The sequence below is a fragment of the Physeter macrocephalus genome, chromosome 6, assembly GCF_002837175.3.
Source record: "Physeter macrocephalus isolate SW-GA chromosome 6, ASM283717v5, whole genome shotgun sequence".
Classification (NCBI taxonomy): domain Eukaryota; kingdom Metazoa; phylum Chordata; class Mammalia; order Artiodactyla; family Physeteridae; genus Physeter; species Physeter macrocephalus.
This window is the reverse complement of record NC_041219.1, coordinates 19,458,348-19,478,024: the sequence shown is the minus strand read 5'-3', so window position 1 is coordinate 19,478,024 and position 19,677 is coordinate 19,458,348. Positions and strand designations below refer to the sequence as shown.

General features: G+C 35.1%; 1 protein-coding gene across 4 annotated transcripts in view; it reads left to right on the top strand.

The window, feature by feature from the left end:
* The first annotated feature begins 394 nt into the window (after positions 1-394).
* The window catches only part of SLC6A15 (solute carrier family 6 member 15), a 28,906-nt gene continuing 9,623 nt past the window's right edge, over positions 395-19,677 (top strand). For 3 of the 4 annotated variants that reach the window (XM_007122119.4, XM_007122121.4, XM_007122122.4), the window contains exons 1-8: positions 395-818; positions 5,191-5,348; positions 5,715-5,841; positions 7,101-7,282; positions 14,227-14,337; positions 17,453-17,694; positions 17,793-17,985; positions 18,877-19,069. In XM_007122119.4, coding sequence (XP_007122181.1) covers positions 530-818; positions 5,191-5,348; positions 5,715-5,841; positions 7,101-7,282; positions 14,227-14,337; positions 17,453-17,694; positions 17,793-17,985; positions 18,877-19,069 — 1,495 coding nt within the window. In that variant the 5' untranslated portion in view covers positions 395-529. Of the gene's footprint in view, positions 819-5,190; positions 5,349-5,714; positions 5,842-7,100; positions 7,283-14,226; positions 14,338-17,452; positions 17,695-17,792; positions 17,986-18,876; positions 19,070-19,677 lie in introns of those variants that run through there. The other variant, XM_007122123.4, reaches the window with a different exon arrangement.

The following is a 19,677-nucleotide window of genomic DNA, read 5'->3' as shown; positions in this document are numbered from 1 at the left end:
AGGGATGTACTTTAGTCAGAGAGGGGAAAAAGGAAGAATTAAGAAAAAGGGTCTCAAAATTCTACTTACGAATGAACCGAGTAAACATTATGCAGTGGGGTATATCTGAGATCAAAGTAGATTTTTGCAAGAAGGAAGAAGTTAGCTAAAAGAAAATGTGTGTGAAGCCCTTGTGTACTTTACAATTCTTATACTTCTGGAAATATTAAGCTCTGAAAGGTCAAGGACAGTCATATGTTTTACACTCTGTAGAAAGAGTTTGCATCATAAAAATTAATAAGAAAGGGTCTTTGGTATTTTAAATATTTTTCCTTATTAAATATTATTGTTTTTCAACCTAAAATTTTACAGGTACCCACAGAATATTGGACATAGAGATCCAGGATCCATAAGACTTTATCACCTTGAATCAAAGATATCTTTGATATCCTCCTCCATCTTTTATTCCTATCAACTAACATATTTTTAAAAAGAATTGACAAACTTACCAAAAGGGAATTTAAAAAAATACCACTGCCCGCACTTTCCAATGCCTAAGAATAGCAAGGTAGTAAAAAGAGAATTAGACGATGAGGTTATTGAGTCTGTCAAAGACCTTCTTTCCAATGAAGACTCAGCTGATGATGCCTTTAAGAAAAGTGAACTAATTGTTGACGTCCAAGAAGAGAAAGACACAGATGTTGAAGAAGGATCTGAAGTCGAAGATGAAAGACCAGCTTGGAACAGTAAACTACAATACATCCTGGCCCAGGTTGGATTTTCTGTAGGATTAGGGAACGTGTGGAGATTCCCATACCTCTGTCAGAAGAATGGGGGTGGTAAGTTTCTGTTTTCTACATATACATATGTTCCCATATCTCTTCCCTCTTGTGTCTCCCTCCCTCCCACCCTCCCTATCCCACCCCTCTCATGGTCACAAAGCACAGAGGTGATCTCCCTGTGCTATGCGGCAGCTTCCCACTAGCTATCTAATTTACATTTGGTAGTGCATATATGTCCCTGCCACTCTCTCACTTCGTCTGCTTTTTTATTGAGTGATACATTGCTGAGCAAATTGCAGTCAAATAGCCCCTGTTGTTGCTGTAGTCTCACTATTTTAGAAACTATGAATTCCACTGTAAAACTAGGGAGACACTTTTGCTGGAAGTAATTTCAGTTCTGTTTTCAGATTAGGTTTCCATAGGAGCAGATGGCTTGCTATGAACACTCAAGGATGGCTTAAGGTCATAAATTCTCAAATTCTTTCTGCGGATGCTATTAACAACTCTAAATTACTGACTTTTCTAACCAGTGTTAGAAAAGTGCCTATCAGTTATTCACTTTGGAGAAAAGTCCTCAAGTTTTTGATATGAGACGATATTGGTGAACAAGACAAGAAAGAATTTTCTGTCCACAATTTATTAACTCTGAATTTTAAGTGGTTTCCCTCTTCAAAAAAGCAAAAATTACATATAATTTAGAATGATTATAGTCTTCAAATGCTGACCATAACTTTGTATATCCTAGTAGAAGGAATTTAACCACATAATTAATATAATGCCAGATAGTCTTCATCCTTAGATATTAGCAACCTTAAGATGATAATTAGCATTCCTAATTTTAAACATATTATCTAGATCAACATGATATTTAGCTTTTTGTATTTGTGCATGTAATTACCAAGTGTTATTTAGTGAAAATTGTCTTAAAATCAAGAAAATAAAACCATATACAAAAGAATACATTGTTCATGTAGGATACAAGCTCAATAGTACACCAAAGTCAAACTGAACATTAAGTTAACTAACATTTGGGTTATTAAAATAACTTTAATATTAAGCTTTACTTTCTTTACCATTACTATCTTTACCATATACATATATGGAAGCTGTTCAAACAAGTGTGATTAAACACTAAATATTCTGTAAGCAGCATTTCAGCACGTAAAGGAAAGACTGAATATTTTGGTCTTTGATTCCAGTTTGTGATAGTTTTGCTGACTGGATAAAAACATGGTTTTATTTTATTTTTGATGTAGTTACAACTTATATATCAAATGAAATAATAAAACCATTCATATGTGAAATGGTTTCTTTTCAGTCACTAATAGATAAAAAGCTAAGGTGTCATGGTAACAAAATATGTTTAAGGTCTTCCTTAGTTAATTCAACCAGGTACAAAACAACAGGTTTGGGGAAAAGTAGCCTGTCTGACAAATCTGCCAGAGAGTTAAGAATCAGTACATGAAGTTGGTGATGCACTACCCATCACTCCACTGAAACGGCAAGCTCCTCTAGCTAGTCTTTAACATCACAGATGAATTATTTATTAAATCAGCTACAAGCAGCTATGTACTGCCCTGCTTTCTGTTTCTCACAAATCATCCCATTTGCAAGACTGGCAGAAGATGAATTCTGATTTTCAGACCTTTCACCTTATGAGCCTGACTGGCGATACTATTCAGGAAGACCGCTATCTTGGCTGAAAACTCAGGTTGCTTTCCATTTAATACAGTATTTGTCTTGGTGGAGAGCTCTAAAGGATTTCATAGTTAGTAATCAGTTGTTAGCAAAAATGGCTCCTCCTCTTTACTTTCTTTCATATGTAAAGAGTCAAAATGCCCTTCCTAGTATTGTTTCCTCTCTTCTAATTACAAATGCTAGAATGACATTATAAAACACCAGTGGGCTTTATCGTTTCAAGATGGCTGTTGGAGTTCAAAAGGCAGTACTCAGGGCTTCCCTGGTGGCGCAGTGGTTGGGAGTCTGCCTGCCCATGCAGGGGACGCGGGTTCGTGCCCCGGTCCGGGAAGATCCCACGTGCCGCGGAGCGGCTGGGCCCATGAGGCATGGCCGCTGAGCCTGCGCGTCCGGAGCCTGTGCTCCGCAACGGGAGAGGCCACAGCAGTGAGAGGCCCCGCGTACCGCAAAAGAAAAAAAGAAAAGGCAGTACTCGGCGTGCAGTATGGCACTGAGCTGTCTAGGTATTTGACTGTTTAGTCAGACAGGCTCAGATTACCTAAATCTTATTCATCATTTGAGGCACTTTATGAATAATAGAATTAAAAGTAATAGACCAATATAAGTTGATTTGTCTGAAGATATTACTGAAAGCACAATGGTTAAGCTTAATAAGTGTTATAATGTAGAAGCCACCAGCTCAAATTTTGAAGTCAGTTTGACTATAAAGCCTGGCTCTTTCCCACATTATCCAGGTGACCATTCACAGGTTAACTTATTTCTTCTGGCTGAATTCCCACACCTGTACAATGAGGAAAATAATGGTACTTGCCCCACTGGATTCTTGTGAGGAATAAATGAGTAACTACATGTAACATGGATAGAAATGTGCCTGGCAAATAGTAAATTCTCAGTTGTAGTTTAGCTATGACTATATGTGTTATGGAGGCTCGTGTTAGAGAAATTTGAGTTAGAAGAAAAGGCCAGGTATCTAATAGTGTGTCATGTACACATAACTGAGGAAACGCTCCCAATGAGTCCAGTCTTAATTCATTCTCTCTTTTTCTCCTAGTCATTCACACACACATAAACCAATTCACATCCCAGGATTTGAGACGTGTTAAAATGCACTTTCGGTCCTTCAGGAAACATGTTCAGGTCATTAGTGCCTGAATGTTATTAATCACTTTAGAATTTGAATTTTGATAATTCTGTTTTATAATCTCATGCATCGATGCTTTACATTGCATACCCCTTTGTAGATCAACTCATGTCTCAAAGACTGAAAATCAGCTGTAAGAGAGTAGAGATTTTCTACCAACCACCATGTTAAGGGAATTTTTTTTTTTAATTCAATTTCTTTTTTTAAAAAACATTTATTTATTTATTTGTCTGCACTGGGTCTTAGTTGCGGCACGCGGGATCTTTAGTTGCGGCATTCGATCTCTTGGTTGTGGCATGTGGGATCTAGTTCCCTGGCCAGGGATTGAACCCGGGCCCCCTGCACCGGGAGCGTGGAGTCTTAGACACTGCACCACCAGGGAAGTCCTGGGAAATTCTTGTATATAGTAATTATTTCAGAGATATATAGATACTGAGATAAATGATTTGAAAAAAAATCATTAATATTTACTTCTTCAGCAGAATAGGTACCATAACAATTTGAATAGTTTCCAAAATCTATTCAATACCATTAAACACTTTTTAAAAATGATAAAATATAATAAATGGCCTCTACTTTGAAAAGGGAATTAGTACCATCGATTACATGATCCACTTGGCAGTATCTGGTTGGACAAAACTCCAGACAGGAAATTTGAATGTAGCAAGTCCATTTTAGAAGTCATTTAATGAATAATTTGCATATGTATTCTCATGTAGAAATGAGTACAGGTTTCACATTTGACTTTATCAATTAACAGAGTCTAATATTAACATTGTCAAACTGTTCAGTACATTTTAAAGTCACTAATCATGTCTTAAATTGAAATTTAGCTGTAAAATAATATATATATTTTTTAAGTATGAAAACTTTACTACGAGGAAAATAGTATATATATTTTACAATAGCTATTAAATATCTCAGTTTAGTCAGTCCTCTCTACCCCTTAACAGAATTTTGGAAAGCAAAAAATTACTTGTTTCCTGAAGTCAACTTTTTATATGACATATATATATATATGAAAAAAATGACATTTGTCTGTGGTAGAAGTTCTTTTTCTTTTTTTTTTCTCTTTCAGTCTAAGCAGCCATTTCTTCTTCCCTGTTGTTAGTTAGGAAGAGTCAGTTTTAATACCATAACATCTCATTCATTTTGATTTATCAGATTTGAAATGCATGATTTAGATGAGTTTGAATAAAATTTAATAAATGACTTCATTAATGTCATATGAATAAGATTTCCAGGAGTTTGTGAAACCTATTTGAGAAAATAATTAATTTTAAGGAAGCAATTATTTTTACAAAAAATAAAGCTAGTTTACCGTTTCAATAAAATGAAACTAAAACTATTCATTGATATCCTTACTTTTTTCATAATTATTTTTTATCAGAAACTCTTTGTAGCAGTCAAATTCAAGTTTCAAATACCAGAAAGCTTAAAGTAATGAAATTGCATTTTCTTTAAAGTCCTTTGTAGTTATACTATATGGAAGTTTAAATACCATCTTTCATGAGCTATAATCAGAATTAGTGTATTCTCTCCTGTGACTCTTGAAAATATAATCTATTTTATTTGTTCTTGCTTCTGTAGGTGCCTATCTTTTGCCGTATTTAATACTGCTTCTGGTAATAGGTATTCCCCTTTTTTTCCTGGAACTTTCTGTGGGTCAAAGAATTCGGCGAGGAAGCATTGGTGTGTGGAATTACATAAGCCCTAAACTGGGAGGGATTGGATTTGCAAGTTGTGTAGTAAGTTTCCTGGTATGGTATATGCCTTATACTTTTTACAGGGTTTGTAATTATATAGTTGGAATTTAAATGAAACCTTTGAGTGTGTATTTCTACTCAACTCTTTAATCATGTTTTAAAAAAACACTACTGGAGCTTGCACTAATACACAAAACAAGCTGTAAATTTAAATGTAGTTCAATCTTGTTAATGCATGTTCTTAAGGTCTATGAGAGTCATCATTTTAGAAAAGATAATGTGTTTCAAATAAAAATAAAATGAGGAGGTTTTTTTTAAAGTATTAAATGGGTTTTATGCATTTCATCTCATTGTTTCAAAGGAAGGGGCATGAGAGGTTTAATGTAATCACACTATTTTATTTTGCAGGTATGCTTTTTTGTGGCTCTCTACTACAATGTCATCATTGGCTGGAGTTTGTTTTATTTTTCTCAGTCTTTTCAGCAACCTCTACCTTGGGATCAGTGTCCTTTGGTGAAAAATGCTTCACACACTTGTAAGACATGTACCATGTAGTGTTTTTGTATCTAAAGATCATACAGTTAGTTGGTAAAGGCAGGAGCTTTCAAGATTTTTTTTTTTAAGTAATGTGGAAAAATCTTTCAAAATTGTTATTACAACAAACTTTCCTTGACATACTCAGAAAGATAGATGTTTGGCATCATTTAATGTATCTAGCTCTTTCCAAGTAATTTTATTGTGCCCCATGACGTTAGGGTAAACAATTATAAGCCTTCAATTGTAAATTTTGACAATATTTTATTCTGTACATCTTTATTGATGCCTTACATTTTCATTAAAATAAAAAAGAGGACAAAAAGAATTTAGATTGAAGGAATTGTTTTTATGTCTTGGGTTGTTTTTCTATGGTTTTCTTATCATTTATTTTTATATCCTAGAATATAAAGAACAACTCCCTAGCGCTGTCCAGTAAATATAGAATGCAACTCACATATGTAGTCTAAGATGTCCTAGTAGCCTTATTTACAAAAAGTAAAAAGGGACAGGTGAAATATTTTATTTAATCCAATATATCCAAAATATTAACATTCCAACATATAATTAATATAAAAATTAGTTATGTAATAATTTACATTGTTTTTATCATACTAAGTCTCTAAAAGCCCCTTTGTACTTTATTATTATTATTTTTTTTTTCGGTATGCGGGCCTCTCACTGCCGTAACCCCTCCCGTTGCGGAGCACAGACTCCGGACGCGCAGGCTCAGTGGCCATGGCTCACGGGCCCAGCCGCTCCGCGGCACGTGGGATCTTCCCGGACCGGGGCACGAACCCGCGTCCCCTGCATCGGCCGGTGGACTCCCAACCACTGCGCCACCAGGGAAGCCCCCTTTGTACTTTATATTTACAGCACCAGTCACTCTAAACCAGCTCCATTTCAAAAGTCACACATGGCTAGAAGCTAGCATTTTTGACAGCTCTGCCCCCAGGAAGTCAATCAGATAATTCTGGGGGCAGAAGGGACTATAAACCTGAGACATTTTAATCACCTTGATAAAAATCTCACATATTCCTATTTTAGAAATGTTTAATAAGAAATGTCAAAGAGGATTCATGTCTGTTGACTTTTTCACATTTTTGCACAGTTGAGGTTTCATTGTGGATTTAAATGCTTCTGTAGAATAGTAGTCCTTTTCTAGGAAAAGTTAAGAATTGATTTACAGGCTTACTGGGGGGAAAATGGCCTCATTATTCTTTATAGTCTGAAATGATTGTGTTACCTTTCTTTCTACAGTCGTAGAGCCAGAATGCGAAAAAAGTTCTGCCACTACCTATTATTGGTACAGAGAAGCACTGAATATTTCCAGTTCCATTTCTGAAAGTGGGGGCTTAAACTGGAAGATGACCGTCTGCTTGCTGGCTGCCTGGGTTGTGGTGTGCTTGGCTATGATCAAAGGCATTCAGTCTTCTGGAAAAGTTAGTATGTTAGAGCCCCTCCTGCTTCTGCTAATCACCTCATCACCATTGCTGGGAACTCTCTCCCCCACCCACTATAAATCTGTGTGGGCAAATTGCAAGTAGCACTTTACTCTCGGCAGTTAATTAGAGATTGGTAAAAAGTGGTGCTTTAAAAAATGTATTTAAATCAAGGAAAGGACACTAATAAAGATATAAGTGTTTTATAATGAAATCTAAAGTCGTTTATAATCTTTCCCTATTTGATCAAGATCTGTTTTGAGCTTTGTTGTCAATACTTAAAAGTCCTTTCTTGTTGCTGGTATTCAGCTGACCTTAATTTTTTTAGTTCTCTGATTAGTTCCAATCATGGAAATTGGGAAAAGTGGTAGAATAAAGAATTTGTTTATTTTATTTGTGTTATATCATTCATTTTTCTCTACTATAGGTGCTCTAGGGAAAAGTTGCATAAAAGATTTTAAAATAGTCTAGTGTGGAGTGTTTCTTAAAGATATGAACATTAGGTAGTTATGATATATCTCAACAAGGACCTCAGAGTAATATAAAAGACTAAAGGGCATGCCTGCCAGGGCAAATGGAAAATTTTATAAGGCTGTGCTTGAGAAAGACAGTAAGTGAATTCTAGATACCCCAGGAAGTCAATCAGATGATTTTTTAAAAGGATGCATTAGGAAAGTAATTGTTATTCGCTATTTTGCTTTCATATTACATTTTTTCCCATTATTATTGCCATTGTTTTAAAGCTCTCTACTTCTTTTGTTTGGACCATAGCAAGAATTAATTTTGGTTCGTCTCCTCTCTGCCCTTTAACAACCCATCTCTACTGTTATTTCTTTCCAAAGCATAGATCTGATCATATATCTTTCCAGGCTAACATATTGCCACTTACCATCATATACTAGTAAGAGTGGGAATAGTAGTAGTAGTAGCAGCAGCAGTAGTAGTGGTAATAAATGATGATGATGGAGATGATTCTGATAATGATGAGAACAAGAACAATAACAGAAGGCAAAATTTATTACATGTTTACTTTGTTCTAGGCACTGTGATAAGTGCTATATATATTTCATCTCAATTAAATCTTAAAAAAAAAAGAAAAAAAAACAACTCTAAGAAGTAATTGCTACTCTCAGACCTGCTTTACAGATAAAAGAACAAGTTTGAGAAAACAGGTAACTTGCCCAAAGAATCATAGTTAGTAAATGCTAGTACCTGGATCAAACCCAGCTTCGTCTAAACCTAAAGCCCATGTTATTTAATTGCAACACTATAATGTCTCTCACTGTGGTATATTTTTTCCCACCAAAAAGTGAACTCTTTTAGGCGAAGTCTGTCTAATTCATTTTTGCTTCCTGTTACTTCATATTTAATTAGAAATGTTTGACAATTTTTTTAAACTTGTTAATCACAGCTGATTTTACATTTACCTTCCTGATGGAACTTCTGTACCGTTTTTCCTTTGTAGAAATGAATGTGGTAGATAACACCATATTCTGTGAATGTTAGTGTATTCTGTGATTAAGTAAGTTCAATTAATTGGTTCCATTTGGTGTGTCTTCTACTATGTCAGAGCCCCATTACATTCAAGTTATAAATTAAGGACTAGATTCCTAAGCCAAATCTAACCACATTTATATGCTTCCTAAGGTAATGTCATTTGACAGAACGAGAACCAGCTATGGTCAGCCAGAGAAGTCCAAATATCCCTCTGTTCAAGTCTTACCACCACATTTTATTTCTTCTTTGTCTGAATATGTGTCTTATCATTTAAAGAAATATTCATCCTTTTCTTATCACAACATTGGGGATGTTTTTCTTATGTTGTGTAATATAACTTTATCTGGAAAAATTTAATACAATTTATAGACTACATGTAGTTTATTATTTCAGTGAGTAGGCTTCAGGGAGAGGGTAGCTTTTCAGCAGACTTTGAAGAAAAAATTTAGTAGGCACAGATGGGGAGAAAGCTGTAAGTAATATGAACAAAGTTATGAAAGTCTAAATTGTGACAATTCCTCATTCTGAGACAATGAGCTAAATATAATAAGAAATTTATTAGGAATAAATGTAAAGCTCTGTTTGCCTGCCAAACAAAAAAGCTTCCAAATAAGCAATCACACAAATGCAGTATAGAGATATATGGTTTAAGAGTAATGAAGTTTAAGGGTAGTACGTGAAAAAAAAAACAGAATTTAGCAGCTGAAAGAAAAGTCAACTTGTGATATCCCTAGCCAAAACACACACACACGCGCACACACACACACACACACACACACACATAATTTGAAACTGCATGAATTAAGACAGGAGTATGACAGTGTCATTCCCCTTTAGGTCAGGTAGGCACATGCCAGTTCACACACACACACACACACACACACACACACACAATGCTAATTTGAAACTGCATGAATTAAGACAGGAGTATGACAGTGTCATTCCCCTTTAGGTCAGGTAGGCACATGCCAGTTGAACCACACCTGTAATACTGGATTTTACTGAAATCTTTATTTTCTACTTTGTTATGGAAAAGACCCATCTCAGCTTTGTGATCACAGTCTTCCAATAGTTGAATAAAAAGAGGAATAAGGCTTATTCTGTGTGGTCACAGAGAACAGGACCATGATCAAATATTTGGAATTATGCAGAGTGGCGGGATGGTGGTAAATCTTCAAGGAAAGGAAGACCTTTCAGGAATCAAGCCTGGCAACAATGAAATCAGTTGCACAGTGGTAGAGAGCTCAGCACTACTGGAGGTGGTCCAACAGAGGTGGTATGGTTGCATGTCCCTTTGTTAGAGCCTCTATTCAGGGCATGCCTGCCCCCAGGGGAAGGATAGAAATGATAAGCTCTAGGCTTTCTTCTAACTCTAATATCTTCTACTAGTACTACTTTGCCATTAGTACTACTACTGTGCTAAGTACTCTGCATACATTAGCTTGTTTAATCTTTCTAGCAGCAAGATGATTTGCATGTTCTTATCCCCATTTTACTGCAAAGTTAAGCTTAGGAAAAATAAATAATTGGCCAGAATTAAACAACTGATAAGTGGCAGAGTTAGAACTAGGGCTATGAAATCCTCAAAGAGAATGACTCTTTCTGAAGGTATGTTTAAAATAAACATTTTAATATGTAAGAGAGAAAAACAACTAAATCATTTCATATATTTTGTTTTTTAATAGTTGAGTAGAATGAAAATATTTTCATGCAACATTTTGAGTGATAAACTTATGTCTCTTACTGAATGTACTTGCTGTGAAAGGCATGTCAGTTTTTAAGGCCCAGGGAGTCTTAAAATCAGCCAGAGAAACATATTTCATTGTTTCACTTCCAAGTTCTTAAGAATAATACTTAAGGGTCATTCATCTACTCACTGAATACATATTTATTGAGCACCTACTATGTGCCAGGCACTGATCTGGCTCAGGAGGTACAGTGGTGAACAAGGCAGACAAAATACCTGTCTTCATGGAATGTCCATTCTAGTGGCAGAGGCAGACAATAAACAAATCATAAAATAATATCAGGTAGCAATGCAAAAAATAAAATAAGGAGTAAGTGTTCGGGGTAGCATTTTACATATAGTCAGGTAGAATTCAAACTATTTTCAATAATATTATTCAACTGACAATTTTATTATTATGAGACCCATATGATTAAATAAAATAAATTTGTGTTTAAAAGCACAACATGGATACCTCTGTAAAATGCTGACCTAAGACACATCTTTAAATCTCAGAATTTAATGATTAAATATTTGTCCTTTACCTGCTAACAGAAGAAAAAAATTCAGGTGTGAACCCTACCTATTACTACTTAAGTTTTTAAGTGTTTAAAATCTTGACTGTTACTTTTCTCCATGTTACATCCAACATGAAATTTTCCTGTTCCTTTTTGGATGAAGCTATCCTTATCTTATCAGAATCTTATCACTGAAGCCAGATGAGTATTAAGAACTCAAATATGTGTTGAATTAATAAATGAAATTTGAAATGTCTCATCATATAATTAGTACCTAATTTTTTAAATACTGTAAAATAAAGATGAGGGTTTTTTGTTTCTTTTTTTTTTTTTTTTAGGAAATGTGTACAGAAAGAAAAACTTCCTATGAATTCTCTCTTAATGTACAGTATTTTTGAGCATCTAAGAATGTACAAAGGTTAATAGGCCACCATCTTTATCCTCATGGAACCCATAATTTAATGGGTGAGACAAATAATGACAGCAGAATAAATGCAGTAAGATGTACAAATAAAAAGTGCATGAGAGTATAGAGCATAGAGGCAGCCACTGAAATTAACCTGGAATTGGGGGAGGGCTTCACAAAGCAGGTAACTTTTGGGCTAGAGTTTGACAGTTGAAGAAGAGTTCACCAGAAACTTCAGAGAGAGGACATTGGAGGCATGGAAAATAGCATGTGCAAAGCCCAAAGTTTGCTGAGTAACCCCGTGTGACTTTTACATACAATTTGTGCAGCTTGTGGGAAATGAGGCTGGAAGTGTAAGTTGATTGCAGGTATTAAAGTATCTATGGACACTGGTAAAATGACTGGCTGTTACTTAACAAATGGTGTGAAATATTTGAAGATTTTTAGCAGTTCATTACACCATCAGATCCTTAGAAAGATCTTTCTGGTAGCAGTGTGGGTGATGAATTTCAGGGATGAAGAGGAGAGCTGGCAGGGAAAATCGAGAGGCAAAAGGAGGAGGAAGCTAATAGTGAAAAGTGACACGTCACTGAGGATGAAAACAAAGGGACAGATGAAATTTGGAGTCAATTGGACTTGTTGGTCAGTTGTTATGGGATGTGTGAAGAGAACCATATTCAGGTGTGTTAGAGTTGTTTAGCCTGGGCAAATACACATACAGGAAGAATCATTTCTTCCTTTAGCGTCTAATTTGAAATTATATTAAAAATATACTGAGGGTATACCGTATTTATTGGAAAAAATCATAATCAAACTATCCAGATTATTTTAGTGTGCAGCCTTCATTTTCACTTTTAAAATAAATGCATTAATGGAAGTCCTTTAAGTCATTTATAAGGCAGCAAATTTGAGTTCTGTTAAAAAAAAAAACAAAACTATTGTGCAAAGGTGAATCCATGCTTCTTGTTAGCCCCAAGATTTGTGAAGAAGAATCATAAAAGGAATAGCTGTAATCAAGTGAGATCAAGGCTACTTGAATAGATATATAGTAGACCCACAAATTTAAAGAATGCTAAAAGTAGGCACAAAGAATGAATAAAAAGTACTCCATCTAAAAGCATTCTGATAAAAAGAAATCAAGAAATGTGGATGAATGGATGCAATTTAAAAATTATACCATTTTGAAATGATCAAAAAATTATATTTCTTTACAACTAATTAAATTAAAATATAATTATTTTTAGAAAAATATGGGTTTCTAATTATGCTGAGATTTTATTTGTAATATTAATTTTTTTCTTAGAATGCTTAATATAATTATAAGGTGTACATTACAGTAGAAGAAGGGCAAATTATTGTGTTGACTTGCCTATTGTTTGTCTACAGTTACTATAGGATTCAATGTCTCTAACCTGCCTAAGGCATCCTCTGCTATGGCAGTTTTTTTCTCCATTCTTCTTACCCTTCCTCCATTCCTTCCTCCACAGATAAGTATTATATACGTACTATGTGTTAGGAATTCTGTTAGGTATTTGGGATTTGGTAGTGAACAGGAGAGAAAAAGTCCTTGTCCTCACAGAGTTTATATTCCAGTAGGGGAGATTGAAAATTAACAAGTAAACAAGATAATTTCAACAGTGTTAAATGCTGTCAAGACAAAACAAAATAATATTATTGAAGGTTCATGGGGCATAGAGGAGGGCAGATGGGGGTATATTGGATGGGAAAAAGGCATCGCCTTATTCTGGGTGTTCTAGGTAGTCTTGAGAAAATGAAGATGAGACGTAAAATAACAGAGGAGCGAGTCTTGGATGGATGAGGGAGATGAATACCTCAGACTGAGGGCACAGCCTGCTCTGGCCCTGAAGCTAAAGAGCTTGGTTTCCCTCGGGGCTGAAGCTCAGCTGGGGCAAGAGTGGTGGGGCAGGCAGGTAGGCAGCCTAGTCTAAGGCTTTGCAGGACAGAAGGAGAAATTCGCATTTTACTCCAACTGCATTAGAGATCCCTGGAGTGGGTTAAGTAGGGAATGAGATAACCTGAGTGGTAGCTTGGAAACTAGAATACTACAAATAGTGCAGAACTACTTCTGGATGTTTGACTTTAGCAAATGGATGGGTGGTGGGAGATGGAGTTGGGTGGGGACAGCTTTGGGGGAAAATCGGGAAAGTTTTGGATGCCACATGGAGATGTCAAGGAGGCAGTACATGTCTGGTTAGGACAACTGCTTTTCTATGATAAACATTTGCTTAACTTTAATGATGAAACTTCTGAAGTAGAAAGTAAAATCTCTACACTATTATTCAAGTTCTGTAGGAGCCTTAACAGGACCACTCTCTACTCCAGAAGCTTTATAGAATTATAGTGGAATTTTGCTTAATTAAAAACAAACAAAAAAAGGACTTTTTTTTTTCTACCTAAAACAATAAAGCAGAAATTTGTTAACGAGTTAGTGTCCATTCATTTCTCTTAAATATTGCTTGTTTTGTGAACTGTGTGAACTGTAAGGGATCAATACTGTTCAAATTACACCATACCTATGGACTATTTAAAAGGGGTTTAAATAAGGAAAATTTTCTTATTTTTTGTTATATCTCAAATAGAATCTTAACTAGCCACATTGAATAAAGGCTATTAAGGCACTCTGATATGATGGCTATGCAAGGTATTAAAAGTATTATTTATCATATTATAAAAAGTGTCACTTTCACGGTATGGAACAGAACACATAATCTTAACTATGAAAAAGAAAATAGTCGTTAGTATGTCTCACCTTTTTTTTATCTTTCTTACTTTGCAGATCATGTATTTTAGTTCTCTGTTCCCGTATGTGGTACTTATATGCTTCCTAATCAGAGCACTCCTTTTAAATGGTTCAATTGATGGCATCCGTCACATGTTTACCCCTGAGGTATGTACTGTATTTCTAGTTAAGGCTTATGATCACAAAAGCCTTATGTTTATTCTTAAAATGTTCCCACAGTTAGATTTAAGGGATAATTGTTCTAACCTATGTGCACTAGACTATTAAATTATAGCTGTTATGTTACCCAGCCTAGTAAAACCGGAGCTTTTGGACATCTATAATTATATCCATCTCTCTGATTTTAAAGGCCCCAATAGTGAGTTTCACTATTTAAACTTCAAAAATTCCTATTTTATAATAAATTAACTTCCCATTTTTACACTGGTACATTTTAGAACTTTTCAGTCTTTACTCTTCCTCCTCTATTTCAGTGGTTCTTAACCTTTTGACATGGACCCCTTTGAAAAAAACTGATAATGGAATCTTCTTACTAGAGCAAATAATGAACATATTAATTTGCTTAGTGTCTCAGGAGGTTGACAGATCACCTAAAATCCATGGACCCAGGTTAAGAACCCTATTGCCCTCTAAATCCTGTCTCAGAGAAATTCAGGGTTTCTTACTTTGTTTCGTTTTGCGGTTTTGTATTTTCTAGAATAGTACTTAACATTAGTGCATTTGTAACTTTTATAAATGCGTATGCATTTTAGGAAAATTCTCATTAGGTTTCCTAAAAGGCTCGGAACTTAGTCTCCGTTGTTTAACTTAGAGCTGACTTGATTAATCAATCCTTGTGGACTTGTTATATTGATTTGACAGGAAAAATCAAGTTTGAGGCGTACATATATTTTGGTTATACGCTGACATTACACTTCACATTAGTTTGCTAACTCTATCATAGGCAGACAACGAGTTATAAAAACACAATTTCAAAATTAGCTCAGAAATTGGAAGTTGTCTGAACGATGACTGTGCAGCCAGGCATGGTGCTGAGAGATGTGGGCAGAAGATTTTAGCCTCCTTGGAACTGTCACTCCTGGCAGCTGCCTTGATACTGTGTCACAGAGGCTGTGTTCTTTGTGTATCTGGTTCCAACGTGGTGTTCATTCTCAAGTAGCAAAAATGTTGACACTGTGATCTGGTTTTCTCGAATAGTTTAAAAGTTCTGTTTATCATTTAGAGTTGTTGGAACTCCTCAGTGAATAATTAGTTCAGATTTATGAATTTCAGCTACATTATAATTTAAATCAGCCTCAGATGGGCCATACTTAGTGACCAAAATATTTATATTTGCAATATCACAAAAAAAAGTTCTCTGAGTTAAAAACAACTAGCTTTGTTGTGAATTCCTGGAATATCACCTTTCTCTGTGTTGGCAATTGTTTGTGACATAATTCTAAATATTTAATTTAAATAGATACTTTAGACTCTAAATACTTTGATATGATGCTTTTACATGGTCCCCGTATTTAAAACTGCAGCACTGTTAACATTTTAAACCAGAACTGGAGATAACTATTAAAATATAGTTAATTATTTCTTCAGCTCACTTTTCATGGACTGTTGATAAGATTCTGTATTAGGCCACCGTAGGATGATAGTTAATATAATAACGATAAGAAGTTGTCAATAACTTTTAAATTTACATTATTTATGTAAGGGAGAAAGTACCTAAGCACACGAAATATTCCCAGGGAATGGAGATTTAGTTCCTGAATTGGAAATAATCGGAATGTCTTTATTACATAGATGTTGTCTGCCATCTAGTGGGCAAAGTAGAGATAGACAGTTGAATGAGTGTATTTTACTAGATGGGTATCAACCATAGAATGGTAATGTAGCAGCGATAGTCAATAAACAGTATGCATATTTTAGTTAATTGCAAATAAATTATAAATATAATCATTATTATGTTTCATGATAACATTGCATAAATTTCAGTAATAATCACTAAAATTAATTGAACAACATATCCTAATGTTTGAGAGCTTACACATTTTGAAATCTACCTGTGTTCATATGTCAGCTCTACCCCCAAAGTGCTGTGTAACCTGAGGCAGGTTACTTAACTTTTCTAAGATGCAGATAATATTAGCCACAATTTCATGGATTGTTGTGAATATTAAATGAGATCATCCATATAAAGTGCTTATCAGCGTGCCTGCCACTATAGTCCATATGTTAGCAATTATTGAGAACTTCGAGGGCGGCAGGCAATGTGATAAGTAGTACATGTCTTGTTACTCTCATCTTTCAGTTGAGAAAGCTTGAACTCAGAGTGGACAGGCCACCTGCCCTAGGTTGCACTATTTTTAGATTATTAAATGGCAGAATCAGGATCTGAAAGTGTCTATGTAACTCATGTTCTTAACCACATTTGGCATTGTTCCCAATAAAGGCAATTTCACTGCAATGGTGAAAAGAGATAAAATACCAATTTAAACACTACTGCCACTGAAATCAGACTTAACTGTTTATTGAGGTCTGTGCCAGGTATGGCTAATATTAATAGTTCCATTGAAAAGGTTTGGTTATATACAGTGATAATTGTTTAAGAAGTGAAGCACAGTTACTTGAAATATATGTTCAGCACAGATTCCAAACTTTAGAACTTTGGATCTGAAAAGGTCTTAGCGATGATATGGTTGAATTTCTTCTGTTTTCAAAGAAAAGGCTTTCAGGAAACTACTCAATGAATGAATTATACCTATCTGAATATGCAAAGTACAAATAGTTCAGCTCTACCCAGCTTATAATTATTATCTGCTTTGGCTGTTAGACTTCACCAGAAAACACAAAATTTAGGGTATTTGTTAAATAATTATTTAACTTTTATGGCTAACTGATTTATTTTGCTTTGGAAAGAAAAAGACATAAATAAGAATAACTGAAGATAGTTCATTTCTCTCTCAAATACTCCTTTGATGATTTGTCTTAAAGATATTTAAAAATTCCCATATGAGTATTTTCTCTGTGTATTTAAGTAACATCTCCGTCTAAAGTTTCAATAGTCTATAGCCTTTCTTATTCATATTCCTTGTATTATTCCTAAGTGAAAAGTTTGTTCTTTCTACTTAAGAACAGACTATCCCCCTGTTTTAAATAATCTTTGGGTGCATAAGTGTCATTATGATATATTTAAACAATAGAACCGATTCCTTGTAGATTATTCTGAAATATTTTTTTGCAGCTGACTTATATTCTGTTTAATTTTAAACAGCTTGAAATAATGCTGGAGCCCAAGGTCTGGAGAGAAGCTGCAGCTCAGGTGTTCTTTGCCTTAGGTCTGGGATTTGGTGGTGTCATTGCCTTTTCAAGCTACAACAAGAGAGACAACAACTGCCACTTTGATGCTGTCCTGGTGTCCTTCATCAATTTTTTTACTTCTATCCTGGCAACATTGGTGGTGTTTGCAGTTCTGGGCTTCAAAGCAAATGTCATAAATGAGAAATGCATTGCAGAGTATGGTTGTTAATTTCCTTTAGCTTTTGATGGCATAATTATATTAAAAAATCTCCTTCCCAAACCCATGTGTTCATTAATGTTATTTTACTTTTCAGAAATTTGGAAATGATCATCAAACTTGTGAAAACGGGCAACATTAGTCAAGATATTATTCCCCATCATATCAACTTTTCAGCTGTTGCTGCGGAAGATTATCATTTAGTTTATGACATCATTCAGAAAGTGAAAGAAGAAGAGTTTCCTGCTCTTCATCTCAATTCCTGTCAAATTGAAGATGAGCTAAATAAAGTTAGTAGGCTATGTTTATGCGATAAAATAATTCTTATTAACTTAAAATATGCATTACCCAGAAGACTTCTTTTAGGAAAATGATCTTTAAAATGCCTGTGGAAGATCATGCTGTTTCAAAATTCACATTCTTTATTTCAGAGAACACATTTTCTTAAATCAAAAAAGTTTGTTTTACTTTGAAAAGCAGTTTCACTGATTAAGCCACAATAATTTAAAATATGGATATAAATTAGGTGATTTTCATCCCAGAAAATGAAATTAGTCTGGTACCTTTCCTGGTATAATATTTAATACAAAACTTGAATTACAACTATCATTTACATATTGTATGGTTGTTTGGACACATGAATGATATTTGCCCATCTTAATAATTGTGTTCAATAAGTCATGATTAAGTCCTTTTTCTAGCCACTGTCATACATTTTAATAAACACGACATAGGTGAACATGAATAAATAGCCTTGCATTAACTGTCACCCTCTCTTTACATTGGCAAAAAGGAAAATATAATGGAGAAATTGGCTGTTAATCACTTGCTTTAAGATAGCTAACTGTACTTGAGACTAAACAAAGAATCACGTGCAGGAAATTATGGATGAAGCCATCATTAACATAAAAATCTTGAATTCTGTAAGGAAAGATTTAATTACTAACTTACTCTTAAAGTTCTTTTAAAATTTTGGTCTATCTGCTGTTTTTATGAGATAACACGATCACCTTGAATTTTGTTTAGAGGCACAGTTTCTTAGGAGACAACATGGTATCGGCATGTTTATCTCCAGTAACTCCCCTGCATTATTTAGAGTTCTCCTGCCCTTTGCAACTGATGTATATAGCCAGCACTTCACATTGCTCTGTATTAACGTGGCTGTTTTGTATATCTTACAGGCTGTTCAGGGGACTGGTTTAGCTTTTATTGCCTTTACAGAAGCAATGACACATTTCCCTGCATCTCCCTTCTGGTCAGTGATGTTCTTCCTCATGCTGGTAAATCTAGGGCTTGGCAGCATGTTTGGAACCATTGAAGGGATCATCACACCCATTGTGGACACATTCAAAGTGAGGAAAGAAATTCTCACTGGTTAGTTTTTATGTATTTGACTTTTCATTGAACTGATGTGGCGAGCTGTTTTACCCTTGGTGAGAGATCGGAGATGGAAAGAGGAAAAATGTTTATTATTAATGTCTACTTATTAATAATACTAGTATTTGTTATTTAGGGATTTATTTATATAATATGCAAATGGCATATTTAATACAGATTCTATTAATTATTAGTGGTCATTTATTCTATTATTCTTTATTGGTAATAATGTCATTATCATGGATTACTGGCGCTAGAACAAAGTCACAGAATGTTCATGTATAATTTTGTATTCAACTCAGATAATTATAAAAATAATAGTTCAGGTCATTGGATTTTCCAAAAGTGCATAGCTGAAATTGATAAACCTAAATTGACTTCTCATATAAAAGAGCAATTGTAAGGGGCTTCCCTGGTGGCGCAGTGGTTGCGCGTCCGCCTGCCGATGCAGGGCAACCGAGCTCGCGCCCCGGTCTGGGAGGATCCCACGTGCCGCGGAGCGGCTGGGCCCGTGAGCCATGGCCGCTGAGCCTGCGCGTCCGGAGCCTGTGCTCCGCAATGGGAGAGGCCACAACAGAGGGAGGCCCGCATACCACAAAAAAAAA